The sequence below is a fragment of the Citrus clementina genome, unplaced genomic scaffold (assembly GCF_000493195.1).
Source record: "Citrus clementina cultivar Clemenules unplaced genomic scaffold, Citrus_clementina_v1.0 scaffold_1, whole genome shotgun sequence".
Lineage (NCBI taxonomy): Eukaryota > Viridiplantae > Streptophyta > Magnoliopsida > Sapindales > Rutaceae > Citrus > Citrus x clementina.
Genome location: NW_006263303.1, coordinates 3,001,388 through 3,023,494, shown reverse-complemented (window position 1 = coordinate 3,023,494; position 22,107 = coordinate 3,001,388). Strand labels below are relative to the sequence as shown.

Here is a 22,107-nt window from a genome sequence, read left to right as displayed (position 1 = left end):
CGTTTATAATTTTTCTTTTTATTTCATGGGGTAATTTAAGTGAATCTACTGCTAGTAAGTCTTCTGTCCTAACAAGTTCTTGTTTACTAAACAGATACGAGCTCTGTTTAAATGATCCTAAATTAAAATCTATTATCATCATGTATTCATTATATGTTATTTTTGTAGTTGGATTTATCATATATTCTTTAGATTCTCCTAAATAAAATCTGTGATTCATGTTATAAATTAAAAGTTTGTTCCATGATTAAGAATTTGCTCTTCCTCCATAAATCATTCCATCAACAACCTCCACCAAGAGATAAAAGTTGAGTATTATTACCTAAAATATCTTTCCTTCTTTCCCTTCCGATCTCCTTCCAGTGACCTTCAGCCTGGTTGTCCTGTTCCCTCAACGGCCTCCTGCCTCAACGGGATATGTGGACTCAGATGGCTTTACTGTGTGGATTTTGATCGTTTTAGTAAAGAAGTATTAGATAGATTTAGGTTTCTCTTCTTTTTCTCTGATGATGTTTGTTTTTTGATCGATGATGTTCTGATTTAGGAGTTTGAGCAATAGGTGTTTAGAGATTCATTATTGAGAGAGTTTTTGAATTATGTGGAATGTTTGCGAGATCGGTCTCGCTTTATTTTTTCTTTTCTTATTTATAAGAGAAAAGTTTTACATTATTGGTCTATGACGTTAGTGCTTACATCATTTCTATATTAACGTCATTGCTTACATCATTTACATTATTAAAATATTTGACACCGGTTCTCCTTTTTTCTGTTGCCAGCCATATGTCTCTTCTTATCTACCACAGGCTTCTATCTGTCGTGCATCTTCTTTTTATCATGTCTGCCACGAGCTTTTATTTGTCGGGCATCTTCTTTTTATCATGTCTGCCACGAGCTTTTATCTGTCGAGCATCTTTATCTCCATGAGCTGATAAGCTTGTTGTAGAGTTTCACTACTACTTGGGAATCTCATGGTGCTTATTTCATTGATGAATTCCAAAAGGATGTTTGGGGGTGTATGACAATCTTCTGAAGTAATAAGGATGTAATTTTGAAAACGGATAATTATTCTATAATTCCTTTTATAAAGGTCCTTGGCAATACTCCATATGGCTTTGATTCCTCGAGCTCTATGAGTTCTGATCCATGTACTGGTTATTTGAGGAACATTTGTATATTCAGTTCCTACTTCCAGTTGGAAATTTTTTGTCATATGTCCCACTGAAATCATATAATATGCTTGGTATTCAATATTTTGATGGTATTCTGGACTAATGGTGTAGAATTTTAGATATATGGATCTTTTTTGGGCAAATTTAGAAACTTCTTTGATTAATAACTCATCTAAACTGGCTTTGCTACCATTATATGTCTGGATATACTAAATCTAGGTATCCGTATTTTGCTATTTTTCCAACGAGGAGAGGATCTGATCCTTTTATGACTATCATTCTGGGGTATATATTTTTTCCTGGGGCTTTAAAAATGGTATTGTTGTGGGAACAAGTAGAATATATCCAAGTAGAAAACTGTTTATATTCTTCTTCTCTTGGATTTAGAGGAGAAGGTTTTTCTTCTTCTAAGGGAGTATTGTTTATTTTGATGAACTTTTTTGAAGAAGTTGATTTTGGTGATTCGATTTCTATGGATATGGTTCGGCTAAATGATGGGTTAGAGACTGGTTCTTGTTGTGGGAGTGGTCCACTACTGCTTCCTATATTTATTGGGCTACTGTTTATGGAAAGCTTTTTTGTTAGGTCGTTTATATATGACTCCAACAAATGTATTCCCTTCTCATGAGCCTCTGCGACTTCCTTCATGTAATTTATGACATCGAGCATGTCAGATGCTTCAGTTTTGAGGCTTTGTATTTCTGTATTTATTGCAGATATGGTTTTATTTACTTCTGTATTCATTCTCCAAATTCTATGTTCCTGCTTAAGAAATCTACAAGGAAATTGTTAGTTCCTTTTATATGTATAATTTTAAAATTATAATAAGATAAATAAACTTGCCATCTATATAATCTCCTGTTTTGGGGTTCATTTGGTAAAATTCTACTAATAAGTGAACTTACTTGGGAATTATCTATTTCTACAATAAACTGTTTTTGGAGTAGGAATAATGAGAACTTTTTTATTCCTTTATATATACCAAGGAGTTCTTTTTCATGAACAGGGTAATTAACTTGAGCCTGATTAAATATTCCACTTGTATACCGACATATTTCATTTATATCAATTTTAAGTATTGCTCCCCAATATAAATCAGATGCATCAGTTTGTATTATTAACTTATCATTTTCTTCTGGTAATCTTAATGCTGGAAGGTTTTTACATTCTTCTTTTAGATTTTTTACAGTTTCTGTATGTTCTTCACTCCATCCTCTAGTATTATTTTTCCTTAATAATTTTTGAAGTATATTTCTCTTTTTTGCTAAGTCTTTTATAAATCCTTCTGCATAATTTAAACATCCTAAAAATTTTTGTATTTGTTGTTTATTTTCCAATTTATTTGGGAATTCTATAATCTTTCTGCCTATATGACTCTGAAGTCTTATTCCTTTTTTTATCAAGAATCATTCCTAAAAATTCTATTTTCTTGTGTTCTATGACCGCTTTTCTTTCTGATAGCACTATTCCTTCTCTAATACATACATTAACAAATTCTTTTAAATGGTTTCTATGGTCTTCTAATGTTTCTGAGGCAATTAATATATCATCAACATAAACTATGATATATTTATAATCTCTAAATATTTTATTCATTCGGCTTTGGAAAATTTGAGGGGCATTTTTTAGTCTAAAGGGCATTACTAACCATTCATAATGTCATTGTAGGGTGCTAAAAGTTGTATAAGGAATAATGTGTTCTTCCATTTTTATTTGCCAAAATCCTGATTTACAATTAAATTTTGAATAATATGTTTTATTCTTTACAAGATTTATTAATACTTCTTTATTTGGGAGAAAATATCCATCAAATTTTGTATATTTATTTAGTTCCTTATAATTTATTACCATTCTTGCTTTTCCTCTTACTTGTTCTGCTCTTTTCCTAACCATAAAGGCTGGGCTATTGTGTGGACTATTACTAGTTCTAATTAATTTTAGATTTAATAACTCTTTTATTTGGATTTTAAACTCTTCTCTATCTTCTTCAGTGTACATCATAGGTTTAAATCTTATTATCCTATTTTCAATCAATTCTATTTTTGCTCTAGGGTGGTCTGGTTTCCATAATGCTAATGGGTTATCTTTATAAACTTGTTCAAGTTGCGACTTTATTGTTTCTAATTGTATACTATAACTTTATCCTTTTTGGATTAAATAATGTTTTTCATAAATAAACTTATCACCACGCTGAGCTGGCTGAACTCTGTAAAGTTTAAATTCTCGAGGGATACGAAAAATATGATTACAAGGTGTTTTTAGGGTGATCATATAGGTTGTTTGTTGATAATATTGGAACTGTTGTATAAAATCATTTCCTAAGAGTATATCACAATCCATTTGGTCATATTGGAATATTTAATTAATATGTACGATTTTACTTCCTAATAATATTTCAAAATTTAGTAAAGATTGATTTACTTGTTGTTTATCTCCTGTTATTCCAATAATTTTTAATTTTCCATTTAATTTCCATTGATTGGATAAAAAGGATTTCATAATTGTTATTTCACTACCAGTGTCTATTAAGGCACATGTATCTATATCTTTTTCTGTTATATTTATTTGTATATAGATGGACATATGGTATTTTATATAAGCTTGTTTTAACATGTTTCACATATTATCTTTCGTCCTTCTATTTGTAGGGTTATTTTATGCTTTTCAATTTTATAATATTCTAAATCATTTAAAAAGCTATTTCCTAGTACTATATGTTTTTCTGGATCTGTAGTCATGAAGGAGTCTATGTAACAAGATACTATTATCCTAAATCCTTCTATAATTATAGGGACTTTGAATTCTTGTTTACAAATATGTTTATTACCATTGAAATCAGTATATTCATACGAGATTTCTTTTTCTTTTACCAAGAGTCCTTTATTTTTAGTGTGATTCATATTATTATGACTCGTACCGGTGTCTACTAATATAGGTATTTTTGTTGTATAATCTATTCCATTAAAATATTGTCCAAGTATTTTTATTACATTATTAGTTGTTATGGATTTCACTATTTGTTTATCGGTACTTAATCTTCTAGATGAACTTTCTCTAACTAAAGTTCTTCCTGCAAAGCTTATAGGTATGATGGAGTTTTCATTATTATTATCTAAAAATTGTTTTCTATCATCTATACTTAATTCATAACTTATAGGGATTTTGTAGTCTTGGATTGTAGGTTCTATAAACGTTGCTATGTCTTCACATTCTTTATTTATTTCTATATAAGGTTTATTTCCATATATTTCTCCGTAATTTGAGTTACAAAAGCTATATAATGCAGAGTAATGTATTGTCATTAATCTATTTCCTTCTTTCATTAGGTTCTTTTTTAATAGTTTAAAGTGTCTTCTTTCATTAGGTTCCTTTTTAATAGTTTAAAGTGCAAACTTAGTGTCTCATCTATATTTTTATCTTTTATGTGCACACAATATCTAGGGTGACAGGTAAATAATAATTTGGTATAACATAAATTTCCTTCTATTGTTCCTAAATGTCCTATACTAGGATCAGTAAATCTTTGGTCATGTAGTGATAAGACTATGGGGCTATCTATTCCTTCCTTAAAAAGAGATTTTATTAGGATTGTAATTTCTGCCAGATATACATATTGAATCTTTTCTTTTGTTAATTCATTTTTTATTTTCCTTAATGCTAAATCTATAGACCTTTTATTTATTAAACTAAATCTAATATTTCCTTCAGCTTGTGTGATTGTTACAGCTTTTTCTTGTTCATAGTATTCATACAATACTATTCGTTTTCTTTTGAATATATCTCTAAGCCGATGTATTATTCCATATTCTGGTTTTTTCCATATTTTATTTTCAAAAGTTTTATTATATTTTTCCTTATTAAAAGTGGCAACAAGACTATATCCACTTTTATTTTCTTCTTTTTCTATTTCTTCAATTTCAATTTCTTTTTTCTCTATAATTTCTTCTTTATTCTGATTCATCTTCTGATTCTATTTCCATATAAACTTCTTTTCCTTCATAATCTGATAAATCACTTATTTCTTCTAAATCATTTCTTACATTTTCAAAATCTTCTATTAAGAGTCTAACTTTCTTTTTTGTGCAGTCTGTACTAATATGTCCCATTTCTCCGCAATTCCAACATTTACATTTAGATTTATCTAGTATTTTTCTTTGATTTTTATACTTTCTTTTATAATACTTCTTTTCTGGTTTTCTGTATTTTCTTTTAAAATTTTGGTATTTTTTATATTTTTTCTCTTTTTTATATAACTTCCTTTTTTGTTTATAAGGTGTATAACATCCCTATTGGGTTGGCATTTTTGTCTTTTCACAACATATTTTCCCTATATTTTTACTCTTTTTCATTAAACTTCTTTGAATACATATTTCACTTAATCTTATATTTAAAAATCTTATTCTAGATCCTAATGTATCTGGGAGTCTATTATTAATAGTACTATATTTTTCATATTCATTAATAAAATATCCATTCCAGGGATATGGTAGTTTGGAATAATATAAATTTTTATAAATATTTTCATCTTCATGACTCATAAATTGAGTATAATAATATTTATTAAATTCACAAGTATATTCTTTTACAAAACACATATTACAGATTGTTAGATTTATTAATTTCATCCTTGCTTCTAATTTGTCATTTTTTGCTTCATTTTCAGAATTCTGTAGCCAGTCTTCCCCTAAGAATTCACTAGCAATATATTCAATTATTCTTTCAATTCCTAATCCTCTATCTCTGCGTAGTGCTATTTTAGTTGAATCTTTTATTAATTTTTGTGTATCTTTACTTAGCCCTTTTCACCAATTGAATACATTCCCTGTGAAGCTTGCTATTAAAATATCAGCAAATATATTTATTTTTTCTTCTTCAGATTCTACATTCCAATCATCTTTAGAACCATTAAATATAAAAAATAACTTCATTTGCATCCCCCATTCTACTAAAGCTTTTCGGGGATCTATTTTACAGTCTAAATCTAAAAATGTTCCTGCATTGCTTATTGGTGTTAGCTTATCATTATTAGGTTGATATTCCTTTTTCCAAGGAGTATTTTTAATAGGTGGATAATATTCAAAAAATGGTCTATTCTTCTTTTTGTTTGTTTCATATCTATGACTTGGTTCTCCAACATTAGGTTTCATCTCTGGACCTCTAGCTGTATTCATTTTTATACAGTATTCTTTTTCAAAATCTTCTAGATCACTAAAGTTTATATCACTAAATTTTTCAGTTAATTCTTCTAATGTATCTTCCATTAATCTGAATCACTGGGAGTTGTTTCTTTTATTTCCAATTTTTATTTTCCCTTTTCTTTATTTTTTAATTCTGCTTTTATTTTTTCTGTTTCTTCTAATATTCTCAGATATTGAGTTTTTATAAACCAATCATCATAGCTTCCTGTTTGTGGTTTTTGTATGGGTTTCTTAAAACTTATTCCAATTATTCCTGATTTTAATAATTCAAAATTTTCCATCTTTTTATTTTTCTTTTGGCTCATCTGTATTACAGATATTTCTATCTTTATTTTTCCTATTTCTTGTTTTATATCCTTTATTTCTTCTTTGAGATTTAAAAGTATTTCTTTTAATTCTATTAATGTGGTTTCCATTAAGTTTAGGGATACCAATAGATATTTTCTCTTTTTGAATGTATGTTTAACTTAGTGTTAGCCTTATTTAAATGGTAGCATAATTCTTGGGCCAAAATTATTTATTATTTAATAAGTAGCATCTTCTACTTTTCTATTAGCGGTGCTCTCCACGTATGCATGTTAATCAGTTAGCATTTCTCACTTTAGCTATTAAATTTGTTTATTGTCTTTGACAACCGTTTGTGGGTCAATTCCAAAGTAGGGATAGCGAAATTAACCGTGAATCAGTAAATTCGCTCAAACCCATCTGTTGTGGGTAATTTTGTAGATTAGTGGCGAGTTTGATATTTTAAATTTAAATTTACCATAAATTATTGGTGGGTTTGGTATCAATAAAATATCTCATGAATACTCTGTGTAAGCATCCACTAACCCACATTCATTATTTTAATTATTTATGCTACTAATTTTAATAACAAAAATTACATAAAAAATTTAATCATAAATATGTGTTAGTTAGAGTTTCTAATTTCTAAACTTAACCTATCACATTGCAACGTACACACACACACACGCATGTACACACACAAAATAATTTTTTAATAAATAGAAATTTTATAATTTTCAAGTTTAATATTACTATATTTTATTTTAAGTTGATTTAATGATTTGAACTTGATGATTGCTTATTAAAGTTGAGTTTTCATTTTTTTTAATTTACTTGTTAATGTTGTTGATAATACTTGTATGTTGATTAAAAGATATAGTAAGGTATTGATATTAGTAATGATGATTTGCCTACAATAGAAATATTTTGTTTTAGATTAATATATTATGTGTATTCATTTTAATGTTGAAATTTTAATTTCTTATTTACATTGATAAAATATACAATTGAGTATTGTATGCAGATTTTTTAGTTTATTGTTATAAGTTTATAGTTTGAATTATATAATTTATGTTTTTATGTACTATTAAAAGTATTTTTTTAATATTTGTGATTTTAAATGAAAAAATCTGTTAAAAAAATTTGTTGATGGTTGCTGGTGAATTTAGTAATCGTTAAAACCCATAGCGGGTGGATTTTTTTTTAAATAAATAAAAACCTATCGCAAGCTGCGGATTGTGAGTGAGTTTGGTTAAATTTTTTTACAAGTGTGGATTTGGTAATGACAAATTCGCAACGGGCGTTACCGATCGCCGATCTCTATTCCAAATGTTGGAAAATGGAGCAATTGATTGTTTTGTTGGGATAAGTTTTTCAAGGGACAGCATTCTTTGGCTGAGATATAAAGAAGGTTCAAATTAACAACGTGCTTTTATTTGTGCTCAAATTGGAGTTTGGTGGGTGTCGCTTGGGGGCCTACCTAATAATTTTCTCAGTGAAAAAACAAAAAAAAAAATGTTATAATATATTATCACAGCCGGTGCTCTCCCCATGCTTGTCGGCATCTCCCACCGTCGAACCTGTCATTCTCTCTAGCTATTACGGGTACCCCATGCTTTTTCTCCGAAGACAGAGTCTCCTTCAACGCGAAGAAATAAAAGAAGACAGTTGTTTCCCCACAAATTTTGATAAATTCCTTCACTAAATAACCCTAGCTAGTTAAAATTATTTAGGGACCGAAACATCTTAGTATTCAATTTACATAATGCTCGCCACCAAGTCCTTGCCTTACATTAATAAAATTGGGATTGCAAGTTCTAGTCGTCGTGTAGACTCAAAATTTTCTTTCTATTCCAGTCTAGTTTCAATAAAATATAATAAGAGGCTTAGTTTTTCAGACAAATAGAAAAAGGTTTTGTGTATCTTTTAAACTATGAAAAAAAAAATTGTAATAATGAAACAAAAATAAATAGTATACAGTAAATATAATTTTTAAATAATAATTTTAATAAAATTAATAAAAATATAATAGATTTTGTTTTATCATACAAATAAAAACTTATATCAATACAGCTTCCAAAGTACAATAGTTAATTTTTACCAAATATTTCAGTACTGTAACTTTTAAACCACAGCTATCCAACCTCAATTCCAAATAAGTTCAAAAGTAATAAATGTTGTTTGTTAATTTACTCATAAAATGGGGATATATATTTCCCCCATTTTTTTTTTGGGGGGGTTTTTTAAGTTTTAACAACACCCCTATTGGTTTACAATTTTTTTGGTCATAATTACTATTCTAACCTCAAGATCTAAGCTGAAGTACTGATTGTTTGTGGAAGAAGATGGCAGAAAAATGGACATATCAATTTTTACAAAGTAATTGCGAAATTAGCTCACTTTTTCAGAAATTTTAACGGGGAGCATTTGAAACTGAGGGTTTCCTTTATCGTTGGTGATTACGCCGCATTACCAGTATTTTTTAATCTTCCGATTACCGTTAATATAATAATATTTTTCATGAGATCATATGCATGACATCATCCATGTTCAACTTTTTTGTCAGTGCTCTCCACGAATGGACCCTTAAACAGCATTTCCCACTCGCACCTCATTTTGAGTGCCAAAGCTGATCTCTACCCAATAATTCGGATTCTCTCCGAATATACCTCCACGTACGCAAAGACAAACTCAACACTATTATTACTGTTAGATTGTTTATTGTATTCAACTTCAACTTCAACTTCAACACACTAATTATTATCATTTATGGAGTAAATTTGAAAAGATTAGGAAAATGAAAGCATGGGATAATTCTTTCCAGAGTCTCGGATAAGGTTTCATTTCGATGGACATCGTTTTTTCACTTTCTTTCTGTTCTTTTTAGAAAAATAAAAGGGGTTGAAGTTAACAACGACGTTTTTTTTGCACTCCATTGAGGGGGGGGGGGGGGGGGGGGGGGGTGGTGGTGGGGTTGGCCTAGGCGCAGACTGACTATCATTTTCAGAATAAATTAATATCTACCAACTAGACCTAGATATGAATTAATTGTCACGGCAGATTATCTCTGCTCCCTACTCAGAAAGAAAGGAACTTGCAAGCAAATCAAAGAGCAGCAACATGATCACAGAACCACTCTTGATCAACAAGAACCCAAAGGGTGGCCTCAGAACCTTGCCTTTCATCATTGGTGAGCAACTAAAACTTAATTTGATCCCACAACAACTACATATGCATGTTAACTTGTTTGCTAATCTGTGTCTGACGGGGGACAGCAAATGAAGCATTTGAGAGGATGGCGACTGTTGGGTTCACGCCAAACATGATACTCTACCTCTGCAGAGAATACAACATGGAAACAACTGCAGCAACGAACATAATCTTCATCTGGACGGCTGCTACCAATTTTCTGCCGATTGTTGGCGCATTGCTTGCCGATTCTTACGTCGGACGCTACCGGATGATCGGCTTCGGTTGCTTCACTTGCCTTTTGGTTGGTAATCCGTAGTCCGATATCTATCACTTTCCCTACTTACTTGCACGTTAGCATTACTATCCGTATTTGATGGCCCCATCTTGCCTTGTGTTGTGTGTAACTGTGTGTCTGCAAGTGGACCTTCCTTTTTCAATCTCTTTCTTTGAGTTTCTTTTGTTGCTTTCTTTCTCTTCCCATTGGTCCAAGGCCTACGTTTTCTTCCCATCAATTAATACAGAAGTTGTCATAGTTAGATATTTATGCTCCTGTGCGCCATAATATTTATGCTTATATCATTTATTAATTATCGCACTTATTGGATTTTTGCATCAGGTAGCTATCAACTAAGAGGATTAAAAGAATAGTAGCTATCAAAATTTTATTATAATCCTTTTTTATTGACAGGTGCAATTACACCAAAAAATAAAAAAGAAAATTAATTGAAAATGGTATCAAAACCACTTCTAACTGAAAGTGTGCAAGTAGTCACACCTAGCGAGGACCCCTAGCTCAAAATCGTGCCATCTACTTAAGAGGATTGACCTTCTTAGACTCCCAAGACTCACTTAATTGGATTAGATTACTGATGTACGTTAGATTAACATTTAGATAAAGGAATAAGTGATTTTTTTTTATATAACTTATCTAATAATCATAAGTACTTATTTAATTTTATAAATTCTTATCAAAATTTAAAGATTAAATAAATTATTTTGCCACTATTAATAAAAGTTTAAATTTTAAATTTTTGTGAGTTTTTATTGGTTGAAAGTTTTTCTTAAATGTTATAATGTTTAGAATATCTTTTACTCATTTAATAATTTTATTTCATTATTTTCATAACATAATTTTAAAAAATTTATCTATTAAAATAATTTTATAATATTTAATAAAAGTTTTCATTAACAACTAAATAATTAATTTTTTTTTTTTTGGTTATAAGTTCTATTTATAAAAGCTCTATTTGAAAAACTATACTAAAGAAAGCCTAAATGTCTAATTAACACTTAACAGGGGATGGTTTTGCTATGGTCGACTACAATTCTACCCGGGGCGAAGCCTCCAGCTTGTGACCAACTAAGAAACGGTTGTGAATCCGCTACATGGTCTCAATTGATGCCCTTGTATTTTGCTTTTGGCCTCATGTCACTCGGAAGCGGGGGCATACGGTCTTCCTCTTTAGCCTTTGGTGCTGAACAGTTGGACAAGGGAGACGGCACCAAAAGTAAAGGTGCCTTACAGAGTTACTTCAGCTGGTACTATGTTTTTGTCTCCGCTTCATCTATCGTTGCCGTGACTTGTATTGTTTACATTCAAGATAACTTGGGTTGGAAGGTAGGGTTTGGAGTTCCTGCTGTGATAATGCTGTTATCAGCTCTTTCTTTTTTTCTGGCTTCTCCCTTTTATGTCAAGTCGAAAGCTAACACGAGCTTGCTACCCGGATTAACTCAAGTCCTTGTGGCATCGTTTAAAAATCGACGGACAAAGTTACCTACTCAAGCCACGGAAGAAATGTACCATCACGGGAAAGGATCAATGCGTCTCATGCCAAGTGAAAATTTAAGGTATCTGGTGCTACGAGATGTTATTGAAAATGAATGATATAATAATACACTACAACTCATTTGCTGCCATGCGTTTCCAGGTTTTTGAACAAAGCTTGCATGGCGAAACATCCTGAGCAAGACTTGACTCCAGATGGAAGAGCCTCAAATCCAAACAGTCTTTGTACCGTAGAACAGGTAGAGGAGTTAAAAGCATTGATCAAGGTAATTCCTATATGGTCTACTGGAATAATGATTGCTGTGACCATCAGCCAAAGTTCATTTCTGGTGCTCCAGGCAAGTTCCATGGACCGACACGTTACTCCCAACTTTGAGATCCCATCTGGCTCCTTCAATATATTTGCGATTTTAACTCTGACCATATGGATCGGTCTCTATGATCGTGCCGTTCTCCCTTTAGCATCAAAAATCAAAGGAAAACCTTGTCAACTAAGCTTGAAACTGAGGATGGGGATTGGACTGCTTTTCTCCACTGCATCAATGACAGCATGGGCAATCGTAGAGGCCGCTCGCCGTAGTATTGCAATCAATGAAGGAATTTCAGATGACCTGCGAGCTGTGGTGCAAATGTCAGCAATGTGGCAACTACCTTATCTCGTGCTCAGCGGCTTGGCCATGGCTTTCAACATGATTGGGCAGACGGAGTTCTACTACACCGAGTTGCCTAAAAGCATGTCTAGCATAGCCTCCACGCTTTCGGGAGCGGGGTTGTCGGCGGCAAACTTGGTAGCGAGTTTGATCATGAATGCAGTCGATGATATTACCAAAAGAGGAGGAAATGGAGGCTGGATTCCTAGTAATATCAACAAGGGTCATTATGATTACTATTACTGGCTTCTCACAGCTTTGAGCATGGCTAATTTTTTATATTATCTTGCTTGCTGCAAGGCTTATGGTCCTTTTAAAGGACGAGTCGGTACTGCGTTCGATGATAAGGACGGCATGGAGGAGGAATGTTAGTTCCCCATTTCTCCGCAAAGTCTAAAATTGTTTGTAGCATGCACATAACTAGGACTCTGCGAACTCTTTTTAAGTAATAGCAAGTACGTCAAATGCACTATAGGACCAGCGCTTTGATGGTTTGTAATAGTATACTCATCGTCATCTTTCCTAATAGAAATTCTGCTATATTGTAATTTTAAGCGATGGTTGTTATTACATTCTCCTATAGATGCTTTACAAAATGCTCCTCCGGGAATCAGGCTACAGACCAGGGGGTTTAAAGAACGGAACAGAACCAAACAAGCCGTCCACGTCAACAGGAACATTAAGAGTGCGTCTAAGAAGCTCTGGTGTAGCAGTCTTAGCTTTCCAAGTATTGAACCATGGTCCTCCTCCAACTTCTAATGCCGCCATGTCACTTGTAACGTCCAATATCATCTACAGTTTTAAACAAGAGAATTGCAAAATAAGCCGAAAAGAAGTTGCATTTCAAAGACCAAATCCTATGAAAGCAGAACACACCTTTCCCTTGGTGCCATCATATCTTCGTTCCCATAGTTGCAATGTTAGCTCACCAAAACAAGTATCTTTACAAGCTGGAGCGAGGCCAGCTTCCGAAGTTGGAGCACGCAATGTTGTGCCTGGATAATTTGTTGTTGCCTTTAGCTCAACCTGACAGACAATAATAAATAAATAAACTTGTCTAAATCAAGACTGAGGCTCAATTCATAGGAAGACTACTACCAAAAATAGGTTTGTATTGTCATCTTTGGGACAATTATATAAGAAGGAAGAACACATAGGCAAGAGATAAAATTACCATATGTGTCTGGTTCTCAGCAGCAAAGTACCAGTAACCCCATTGCGAAATCTCCCAACTTACCACACCATTCCATGGCACAAACTCATATAAAATTCCATCATAGTGTATTCCAATCTGCACAGTGAAGATGTTAACATACGTGTGGAAGAAATTGGTCCCTACTTGTTGGAGACTGAACAGATGACTGGCTCCGAATATATCAAGGCAAAGTTAACTACAATTTGACAACAAACCTAAGTTCAGGCACCTAAGTCCCCTTGACAGTATGGTACACTATTAAGTCAGGTCAGCCACATTAATGTTAACACATCAAAACGTATGTTTGTGCTTATATATCATGTATGCTCCTTAGCTTCTTCTTAGGGGAGACCGTACGTATTCAGAATACAATAAATAGACAGCATCAAAGAAAGAAAGGTACAGAAATTGCCAAGGAAATTACCATTGCAGCATTTTCAAAGCTGTCCAATACAGGTAGTTGCCTCAACCCACCACCTGCTGTCAGAGCAACCTCTCCAGTGGCACCTTCAAAGACATTACACTGGACCTGAAGAATCGCATAGGCAATTAGAATTATAACACACGGGTAGTTAAGCAATCCATCTACAAATCTATCACTGTGAATCTACCAAATAAAAATAGGTTTCACCCAATTAACAACCTAATTGGGCTTCCATGTGAGGAAGGTATGGCTAACTAAAAAAACACTGCAATTGCACGTGGGTAACAAAAAGAAAGAAAGTTATCTTATGCATGGAAAATATATCTTATAATAAAGGACTTCTAAGTGTTCTTGTTGTCTCTTGTTATATCAGTTACAGAATAGCTTGAAAACCTCCTGCCCTCCTTAACCACAATTTCAAATGATCCTATCAGGCGGAAAAGAAAAATGCAAGGGTGAAACTTGTGACTAATGATTCAATTAGTTTCTAAGTTTAACATTACCACATTAACACATAGTGAGCTAAAACATACCCAAAACCACTTTCTAGGGAAGGCTCCACCCCAATTCTTTTCTGAATATGAAGGAGCATCTTGAAATTCAAACCTTTCGCCATCCCACTCTATCCAACCTGTTATTCAAAGTCAAATCTGGAGACAAATCCCACAGCACAGAGATTTCTAATACAAGCCATTCTAAATTTCAGCTAAGGAAAAGTACATAAAAGACCCAGCAAAATGTGTTTGCTTGGGAAAAATAATGATATGTTAACAATTATATTACTACTTTTTTTAAAACCCAAAATTAACAAAATCATCATTAAAAGCAGGAAAATAAACCAATTAATAGAATCTATAAGTTTAAAAAAAGGAGGAGACAATAATGCCTGTTGAAAGTCCGCCTGCCATGCATATTTGCCAATGTGGTTCGAATACTGGAAAAGCTGCTAGCCAGCCTGCTGTTGAATTTTGTTTTGACCCAACATTACCCCATCCATAAACAGGCCGAGTACTGTATTCCCAACGTGCAGATTTCACAGTTTCAGCAAAATTTGTCCTGTAGTCAGAATCAAAGTCACGTCAAAGTAAAACTGGACTGATAACAGAAGAAGGGATGATTTGCCCTGGTGGAGAAAAAGGACTCGTGCTTGTAAGGTGTAAATTTTTTGACAGGAATTTTACAAGAGCCTGTATCTTAAGAATACATGCCACCATGAAGATCTAGTACAAGATTTCAGAAGCGTGAAGAAGGGATTTACCCTGGTGGAGAAAAAAAAAAGATTCATGCTAAAAGGGAAGTATAAAGAAAAACTATACAAGTTATATTTTTGACAGGAAGTTTACAAGGGACTGTATCTTAAAAGCACATGCCATCATAAAGATCTAGTACAAGATTTCAAAAACATGGGATATGTGTAACTGGAGAAGTTACCTTCCATCATCATGAATACAACCTTGGTGCCACAGTGGGGTGACTTGAAAACCTTCCGACACTCTTCTGTTAAATTCCTGCCAAGAGAAACCATGTAAAAGCAGATAAGACCCCCTAACCTGCAAACATACAATGAACGACAACACTTCCTGTGTGTTCTTTTCACTGTGAAGAAATTAATCTCATTTGATGGAGAAGAAAGCAAGAGAGGAACAAGGGCCAACACATAATAATCAGACGAGGAGAATCATTACATTATCAGCAACCCACAGATCACATATATGAATATCATATATTTGGCAAACTTCCAGCACATATAGCAATCAAAATCATTTAGTATCCCAAATAAGGGTTTAATAAATCATAATCATACCAGGAGAATTGCATAATGTCAGTTGCACACAAAAATGGTTATTTAAAAGGAAAACGAGGGCGAAATGAAAATGGTCTTGACATTGCAGTTGAAAGAACAGAATGGGGTAATGTATGTTGTTAACCTGAGGAGGAACCTCCTTAGTTGGAGGCTGTGAACCTTTATCAGCTCTGAAAGTATTCCCCAGCATCAGCTCGTGCCTACCTATGGACAAACAACATGTTAAGTAAACACTGACCACAATGACTTATGGTAAAATGATTGTTTTGATGATAAGAAACCAATGTGATTAGTCCTTCGGCATCAACCCAAATGCTATACCGGTGAGCTACATCCAATGTAAGCCCTGGTTCAAATCATAGCAAGTCATGCACAACCATTCTTCAACATAAACATTAAAAAGGGCAGAAACTTACTTCCCCAAAAGTTTGAAGACTCTTCAGAGTAATGGCACATATACTTGTCATCGGCGCCAAGAATTTGAACCCCAACTCCTGTAAATCTAGGTCCATGCTGTGCAACTTCCAATGACGATAATTTTTTCTTAAATGCAGGATTCTCCACCGAATAAATAATGCAAAAGCTTTGCTTTCGCTCTGGAATTGAGACCCTAAAATACCAACCCTCAAAAAACCTACGAGTACTCCCATCAAAATGGTACCTGATTCAAGTATTCATCAAAGCACATAAAACTTTAATTAAATAAAACATTTTAACAAACCAGTTCCTAATTGTTCAATTGATCAAATACGTAACCTCCTCCAAAACTACATGCCTTTAGTTAATTTAAACTATATATATATAAAAGAAAATTAATAAGAGTGAGGTAAAAAAAATGACCCGCTGTGAGGAGTTCGAAGCTCTCGATTGCGTGGCGTTGGCTTATAAACAGGATTGACGGAGACTCCGCCCACAGTTTGAGCTGAAGAAGCCAACACCAACACTCTGTTGAAATGACGGCGTTTTGTATAAAGCAAGGGTCTAAGAGTAGAGTCGAGGTGCTCTACAGTTCGGAACCCTAAGTTTTGTGAGAAGCAAAGATTTGATTCCATCTGAAAACAGAGAAATGGGAAGTGAAAAAACCGCGGGTACGCTGCTGCTAGTGCGTATGTGTTTATTTCTTTACCCAGTAATTAGGTTCTGTTTATTCTATAACAAATCTAATACTTTTAAACATATATACACACGCAGTGAGGTAGAGGGGAATTTCATTTCGGGCGGCAATTGAAGCAAGTGTCAAACGAGTGGATCAGTTCAGACTTCAGAGGTGGCGTCACGTGGACGACGAGCAACCTGACAAAGAAGACGATGCTATTTGCTACGTAACCCGTTTTCGACTCGATTGTGGGAGTGGGTCCCTTAACTGATCTGTCAATAATTAAGTGGCAGGAGCAGTACCCGACATTGTAATACGGGCCGGGTTATGTGCACAGAAAATTTGTGGGGAAGTTGACCTAAAAATTTTTGTAATTGTAAAATCTTTTACAATTTTTACAATTGGCTCTCTAAAATTTTTCCTATCATAATTAACTAAACACAAAGTTTCTTCCCTAAATTATCTTTATATATTAAATCAAACACAACTTTTCTTCTTCCTCTTTATCAAATCAAGCTCAGCCTTGCACTCTTGAATCATCACTGGCAAATGGCAACGGCAAACGACGACGGCGAATGATAAAAGTAAATTCTGATCAAATACAGCTGAATTCATTCGAATCCAACACCAATCCGATACGATTCTAATAAAGTGAAATAGAGTCCAAAACTTAGGTAAGCTAATTGAAAGCTAATTAAAAAGAAATTAGTTTTGTAAAAATATTGCGTATTAAGTGTTTGATGAAATGTTTCTTAAATTGTTTTTACTTTGTTTTTGCATCACCGAGTGTTAAGAGGTGTTTTGTCAACTTGATTTCGTACGACAATAGAGTTTTAATGCGATTGTATGTTGGTGCGATAGACGCTTGTCACACTAAATTTGTGCGACAGACAACCTGTCGCACCAAAAGTGAGCTGCACCGAAACTGTCTCTTGGTGCGACAGGCTGCCTATCGCACTAACTTCATGTTAAAAATAAAAATGTAACTTAGTGCAATAGTTTGTGCGACAGGCAGCCTATCACACCAAGCGCGTGGGACAGGCGTGAGCAACAAGCCCGAGCAACAGGCGCACGAACTAGTCTGTCGCTCGCGCCTGTCACGCAAATGAGGTGCAACAGGGATGCTTGTCGCCGGGATCATGTGCGACACGCGCGATGCCTCCCGGCACCAAGCTCACGCCAACTTCAATCTTCACCCATGCACCACACCAACAACTTCACCCATGCCATCAACATCACAAACACTTCAATTTTCACTCACCATCACCAATACAACAAGAAAACCACAAACATAAAAAGAAGAATAGAAAATAGAACATGCTTCAAAATCTAGGGTTTTTGAACTAACCTTTTATTTTGGATCTTAACCGAAATTTTGGTGATGTTGGCTGCCAAGGATGGACTTCGGAAAGCCGCCAGCGATGAGTGACTACCTTGGGAGAGAAATTGTTGGTTAGAGAGAAAGAGAACAAGCAGAGAGAGGAAGGTAGGAAAAAGTTTGGAAGGTTATATGTGAAAATTACAAAATAAATTAGGTTATTTTTATAAATTTCCCAAAATTTGTTGAGATTTACTCTCCACCGAAATGCAAACCACTCATAAGAGTACGGTGATTATTAAGTATATAAAAATTAGTATAAAAGATTACTTATTAGCGTTAGAAGATAAAAAGAAAACTTGTTACAAGACAAAAGGAAAAAAAAATTACTCTAAGACAATTTACTTTTGTGTTATTTTTTAGAATAATGATATAGTAACGAACTTATTTTGTACAAACTGATGTATCATGATAATATTGATTGAATTAAATATCACTTGGGCACATGATTTGTTTTTATTATTTTATATTTTCATTCAACCAATGAATTAATGACACGTCAGTTTGTACAAGAATTTGTGGCTGTATCATCATTCTATTTTTTATACTTATATTGCTACAAATATAATTATTCGTTAAGTAATTATTTATTTTGTCTTAATGTTTTCATATTACTAACCATAGTTAAAAATAGTAAGGGGCTATTTTTTTTTACTTAATTTCAATAAGTTAATTTATTATTTTTTTTTGTTTTTTCAACTTAATAATAATTTTCCGCCATTAAGTTATTAAACCGTTTTTTTTTACTTTTTGTTTAATATAAAAAGTTTGAATTATATCATTAAAAGATATTATCTAAAATGTCCCTATCTAAAAGTTAATTTTCACCCGTATCTAAATAAAATTTAATAATTAGCATGATTACCGATCTCTATAACCCGTGATAATATAGTACACTAGTAGGCTATTATTATTCTTATCTTTTTACTTTCTTCAAATTAACATTATTTATCTTCATTATTTTTTCTGAATATTTTTCATATAAAACATTATAAACTACAATAAAATTGATTGACATATACTAATTTAGAATATGAAAGGGTTGTTTCCAATAGAACATAATTTAAGTTATGATACTACATTATTTTATTTATATTTTTTGAGATGTTTATTATTTGTTTAACATTTATAATATGTAACAGCACAAATGTAAAAATATTAATTTTTAAATTTTTTTTATGTTAAAATAACAAACAATATAATATTTATTTTTAGCGATTAAGACAATAAAACAAATATATCATTTAATTTTAGACATTTAATTCTCTTTAAAATTCAGACATTCAATTCTATTTAGAATTCAGACTAATTCAAATGTATTCAAATTTCAGACAAATAAACAAACACCACTAAGACTCCTTAAGTCCTATTTGGCATTAAAGTGCATAGCTTTTAGACTAGAACTGTTGTGGAAAAATTTTATAATTATAAAATAAAAGTTGATAGTGTGTAACAAATATGACTTTTAAATAAATTTTTAACAAAAATAGTAAAAATATTTTATATTTTTCATCATACAAATATGAGATTAAATCAATATTTCAAGTCACAACAATTAGTAATTACTAAATATTTTATTGATGTATCTTTTAAACTATAGTAACCGAATGTCAATACCAAATAACGTCTTAAAAGTTATTTTTAAAATTTTTTTTTTTTTGTACACTACTAGCATTTGGACACTTACAGTATTATTTGACACAATAGTTGGACTGTTGGCATCTCTTCATGAATATCATAAAACTCCTATTATATTATAATTACATTTAAGGACAGATAAAAAAAATAATTCTATTTATATTACTCACAAGATTTAGTATAGTGATTGGTTCACTTATATTTTATCTCTCTTCGATTTGAAAACCAAACGTCACTCGTGGACAACACATTCGACACTGCTGGAATCAGTTTTTTGTGATCTATCCAATGGTGGCTTCATTGGTGTCAAAAGAGCAGAGGGATGCCATAATCGTCGGTCAAGGTTGCGACAACATGATAAAGTTGCTGTTAGATGGTGGCGATTCAAAGTGCACTGCCAACTGAACAGGGAAGCTACTGTGACAAAAGATCCGATTATCTAGGCGATGCATATATTGTAAATCAACACCGTGTAATGGCAACGTTGCCTAGCTTGAGACACAGCCAACTTATTTTTGAATGCTCGGTTTTTAAGTTCCAGGTGGTGTATTTTGGCAACGTTGCCTAGCTTGAACTCATAGTTTGAACTTGAGCGCTAAGCTTTTGTAGCTTAGAAGTAGTTTTCGTCTTCCTCTCATAACTAAACCAGTTATCACATTTTTCATATTCCGGTTTGGACTTATAACTAAATCTTATTGTTAAATTGCTATAAATATGCAAATGATTGAAATTGATATAAGACTAAATAAAATTTATTTATACACAAATTTATATATACATATATACATACATACATATATATATATATACACACACAAAGATATATATGAAATTATAATCAGTATTAAACTGATTCTCAAAATTAAATTTAAAAAAATTATTCATTTCTTATTTTTTTCAAAATATATTGTTGGATGCAGTGATTTTAACAATTTTTCTTTTAAATTAATTTTTAACTTTTTAAAGTTATTTTTAATTCTCCTTAACCAAGCCCTTAGTAAATTACTAAATCACTCATTAGTTGATTGGCAAGCATCCCCTTCACTTCATTTTATTTAGGTCTGTTCTAACAATTTAACTTTACTATTGAGAAATCTTTTTTTATTCTTTTTCTCAAATCAGTATATTTTTATTTTTATTTTTATTTACTGGGCTGCAACAATCTTCACCCCTACGTTAAAACCATTTAAGAGAAATCATTTTTCATTGTAAGAAGAAAACAAATGTAATAAAGAGACAAATATTTCGATTATCCGTGCTAATTCTATTACCAAGCGAAATAGGAGTGGTTTGCCTGCAAATATATTAGTATTAGAAATGAAGTATACATAAGAGAAAATAATAACAGTTGGTTCCCAATTTTGTTGAAAGAGCTCGCGTCCTGCAGCTGATGGCAGCACGGAGAAGCTACGTGAACGGATCGAAGAGGTTCAACATCGTTGAGTGATGACCAGCAGCAGAGTATCGAAGCGGTTCATGGCGCGTCGGGCCTTTACTTTAATATTGGAGGTCGAACGCTGATACCATGGCTGTGCTGCGGAGACAACAGCAATGGCTTGACTCGTCAGCACGCAGAGAATTAAAACAAAACCCAGTTCAAGATTGGCCGCCAGTGTTTGAAAATAGGAAGAAAGTGTCGAATAAGAGAGGCTGTACAAATCAATGACAACGATGGAGACGACTGACACAGAGAATGATAATAACATAGCAATCAAGAGGAGGAGCACAACCACCAGAAGAGCGCACGCAATGAACGTGCCGTGAAGAAACGCCAGAAGAATTAAGTCTAAGTTGGTTGCTGGCGTCCGTGCCATTATCAATTTCTTAGTGAGAGAAATCAAAACGATTTGCTTATTTAGCTTGGAATGGAGAATCAAAGTGCTTTGATGTGAAGAAACAGAGGAGAATAAAGTAACATGTCCCCCCATTCCATGCAAAGAATTAGAATCTGTGAAGGAAATGAAAAAGAGAGACGTCGACAGCAGGATTCGAACCTGCGCAGGCAAAGCCCAACAGATTTCGAGTCTGTCTCCTTAACCACTCGGACATATCGACGCTCGAGTGAGTGTTTTGTTAACCTTTATTCATGATGTTATTTTGACAAATTTATAACGGCCCCGTTGTTTAAAGGGCAAATTTTGGTCTCTCGAAGTAGGGGTTATGCAGTACGACTAGTGTCATTTTCTTCAAGGGGGCATAGCTAGCGAATGAAACTTTTGACTTGAGGCTTGAGTTCAGTGCCACGACTAGAGGAACCAAAATAATCATGTGTCAAAGCTAAGTAAAGCAAAT

At 33.0% G+C, this 22,107-nt stretch overlaps 2 protein-coding genes and 1 non-coding gene across 5 annotated transcripts; 1 reads left to right on the top strand and 2 right to left on the bottom strand.

Annotated features, from left to right (window-relative positions):
• The first annotated feature begins 9,636 nt into the window (after positions 1–9,636).
• LOC18055333 (protein NRT1/ PTR FAMILY 1.2) lies at positions 9,637–12,834 on the top strand. Of its 2 annotated transcripts, XM_024177526.1 has the most exons (5): positions 9,637–9,842; positions 9,928–10,145; positions 11,142–11,692; positions 11,773–11,869; positions 11,969–12,834. In XM_024177526.1, exons 1-5 carry the CDS (start codon positions 9,773–9,775, stop codon positions 12,650–12,652), a joined length of 1,620 nt encoding a protein of 539 aa, XP_024033294.1. In that variant the 5' UTR covers positions 9,637–9,772; the 3' UTR covers positions 12,653–12,834. The 2 variants fall into 2 exon arrangements, with proteins under 2 accessions (XP_024033294.1, XP_006450663.1); XM_006450600.2 differs by having other exon boundaries at positions 11,773–12,834.
• LOC18055331 (tocopherol cyclase, chloroplastic) lies at positions 12,697–17,040 on the bottom strand. Of its 2 annotated transcripts, XM_024177527.1 has the most exons (11): positions 16,891–17,040; positions 16,544–16,755; positions 16,120–16,364; positions 15,828–15,907; positions 15,331–15,407; positions 14,786–14,955; positions 14,433–14,530; positions 13,900–14,004; positions 13,455–13,571; positions 13,157–13,306; positions 12,697–13,072 (listed from the first exon to the last, which is right to left on the bottom strand). In XM_024177527.1, exons 2-11 carry the CDS (start codon positions 16,753–16,755, stop codon positions 12,896–12,898), a joined length of 1,431 nt encoding a protein of 476 aa, XP_024033295.1. In that variant the 5' UTR covers positions 16,891–17,040; the 3' UTR covers positions 12,697–12,895. The 2 variants fall into 2 exon arrangements, with proteins under 2 accessions (XP_024033295.1, XP_006450664.1); XM_006450601.2 differs by having other exon boundaries at positions 16,544–17,040.
• Positions 17,041–21,788: 4,748 nt separating this feature from the next.
• Positions 21,789–21,870, bottom strand: TRNAS-CGA. Its single transcript has one exon. It is a non-coding gene; the product is annotated as a tRNA-Ser (tRNA).
• Between the last annotated feature and the right edge of the window lie 237 nt (positions 21,871–22,107).

Coding starts and splice junctions, on each gene's coding strand:
- LOC18055331 (XM_006450601.2), bottom strand. CDS start 16,755: ATGGAATCAAATCTTTGCTTCTCACAAAACTTAGGGTTCCGAACTGTA. Junction 15,908..16,119: donor GTCTTCAAACTTTTGGGGAA/GTAAGTTTCTGC, acceptor GTTTGTCCATAG/GTAGGCACGAGCTGATGCTG. Junction 13,572..13,899: donor GCTTTGAAAATGCTGCAATG/GTAATTTCCTTG, acceptor TTCACTGTGCAG/ATTGGAATACACTATGATGG.
- LOC18055333 (XM_006450600.2), top strand. CDS start 9,773: ATGATCACAGAACCACTCTTGATCAACAAGAACCCAAAGGGTGGCCTC. Junction 9,843..9,927: donor AACCTTGCCTTTCATCATTG/GTGAGCAACTAA, acceptor GACGGGGGACAG/CAAATGAAGCATTTGAGAGG. Junction 10,146..11,141: donor GTTGCTTCACTTGCCTTTTG/GTTGGTAATCCG, acceptor AACACTTAACAG/GGGATGGTTTTGCTATGGTC.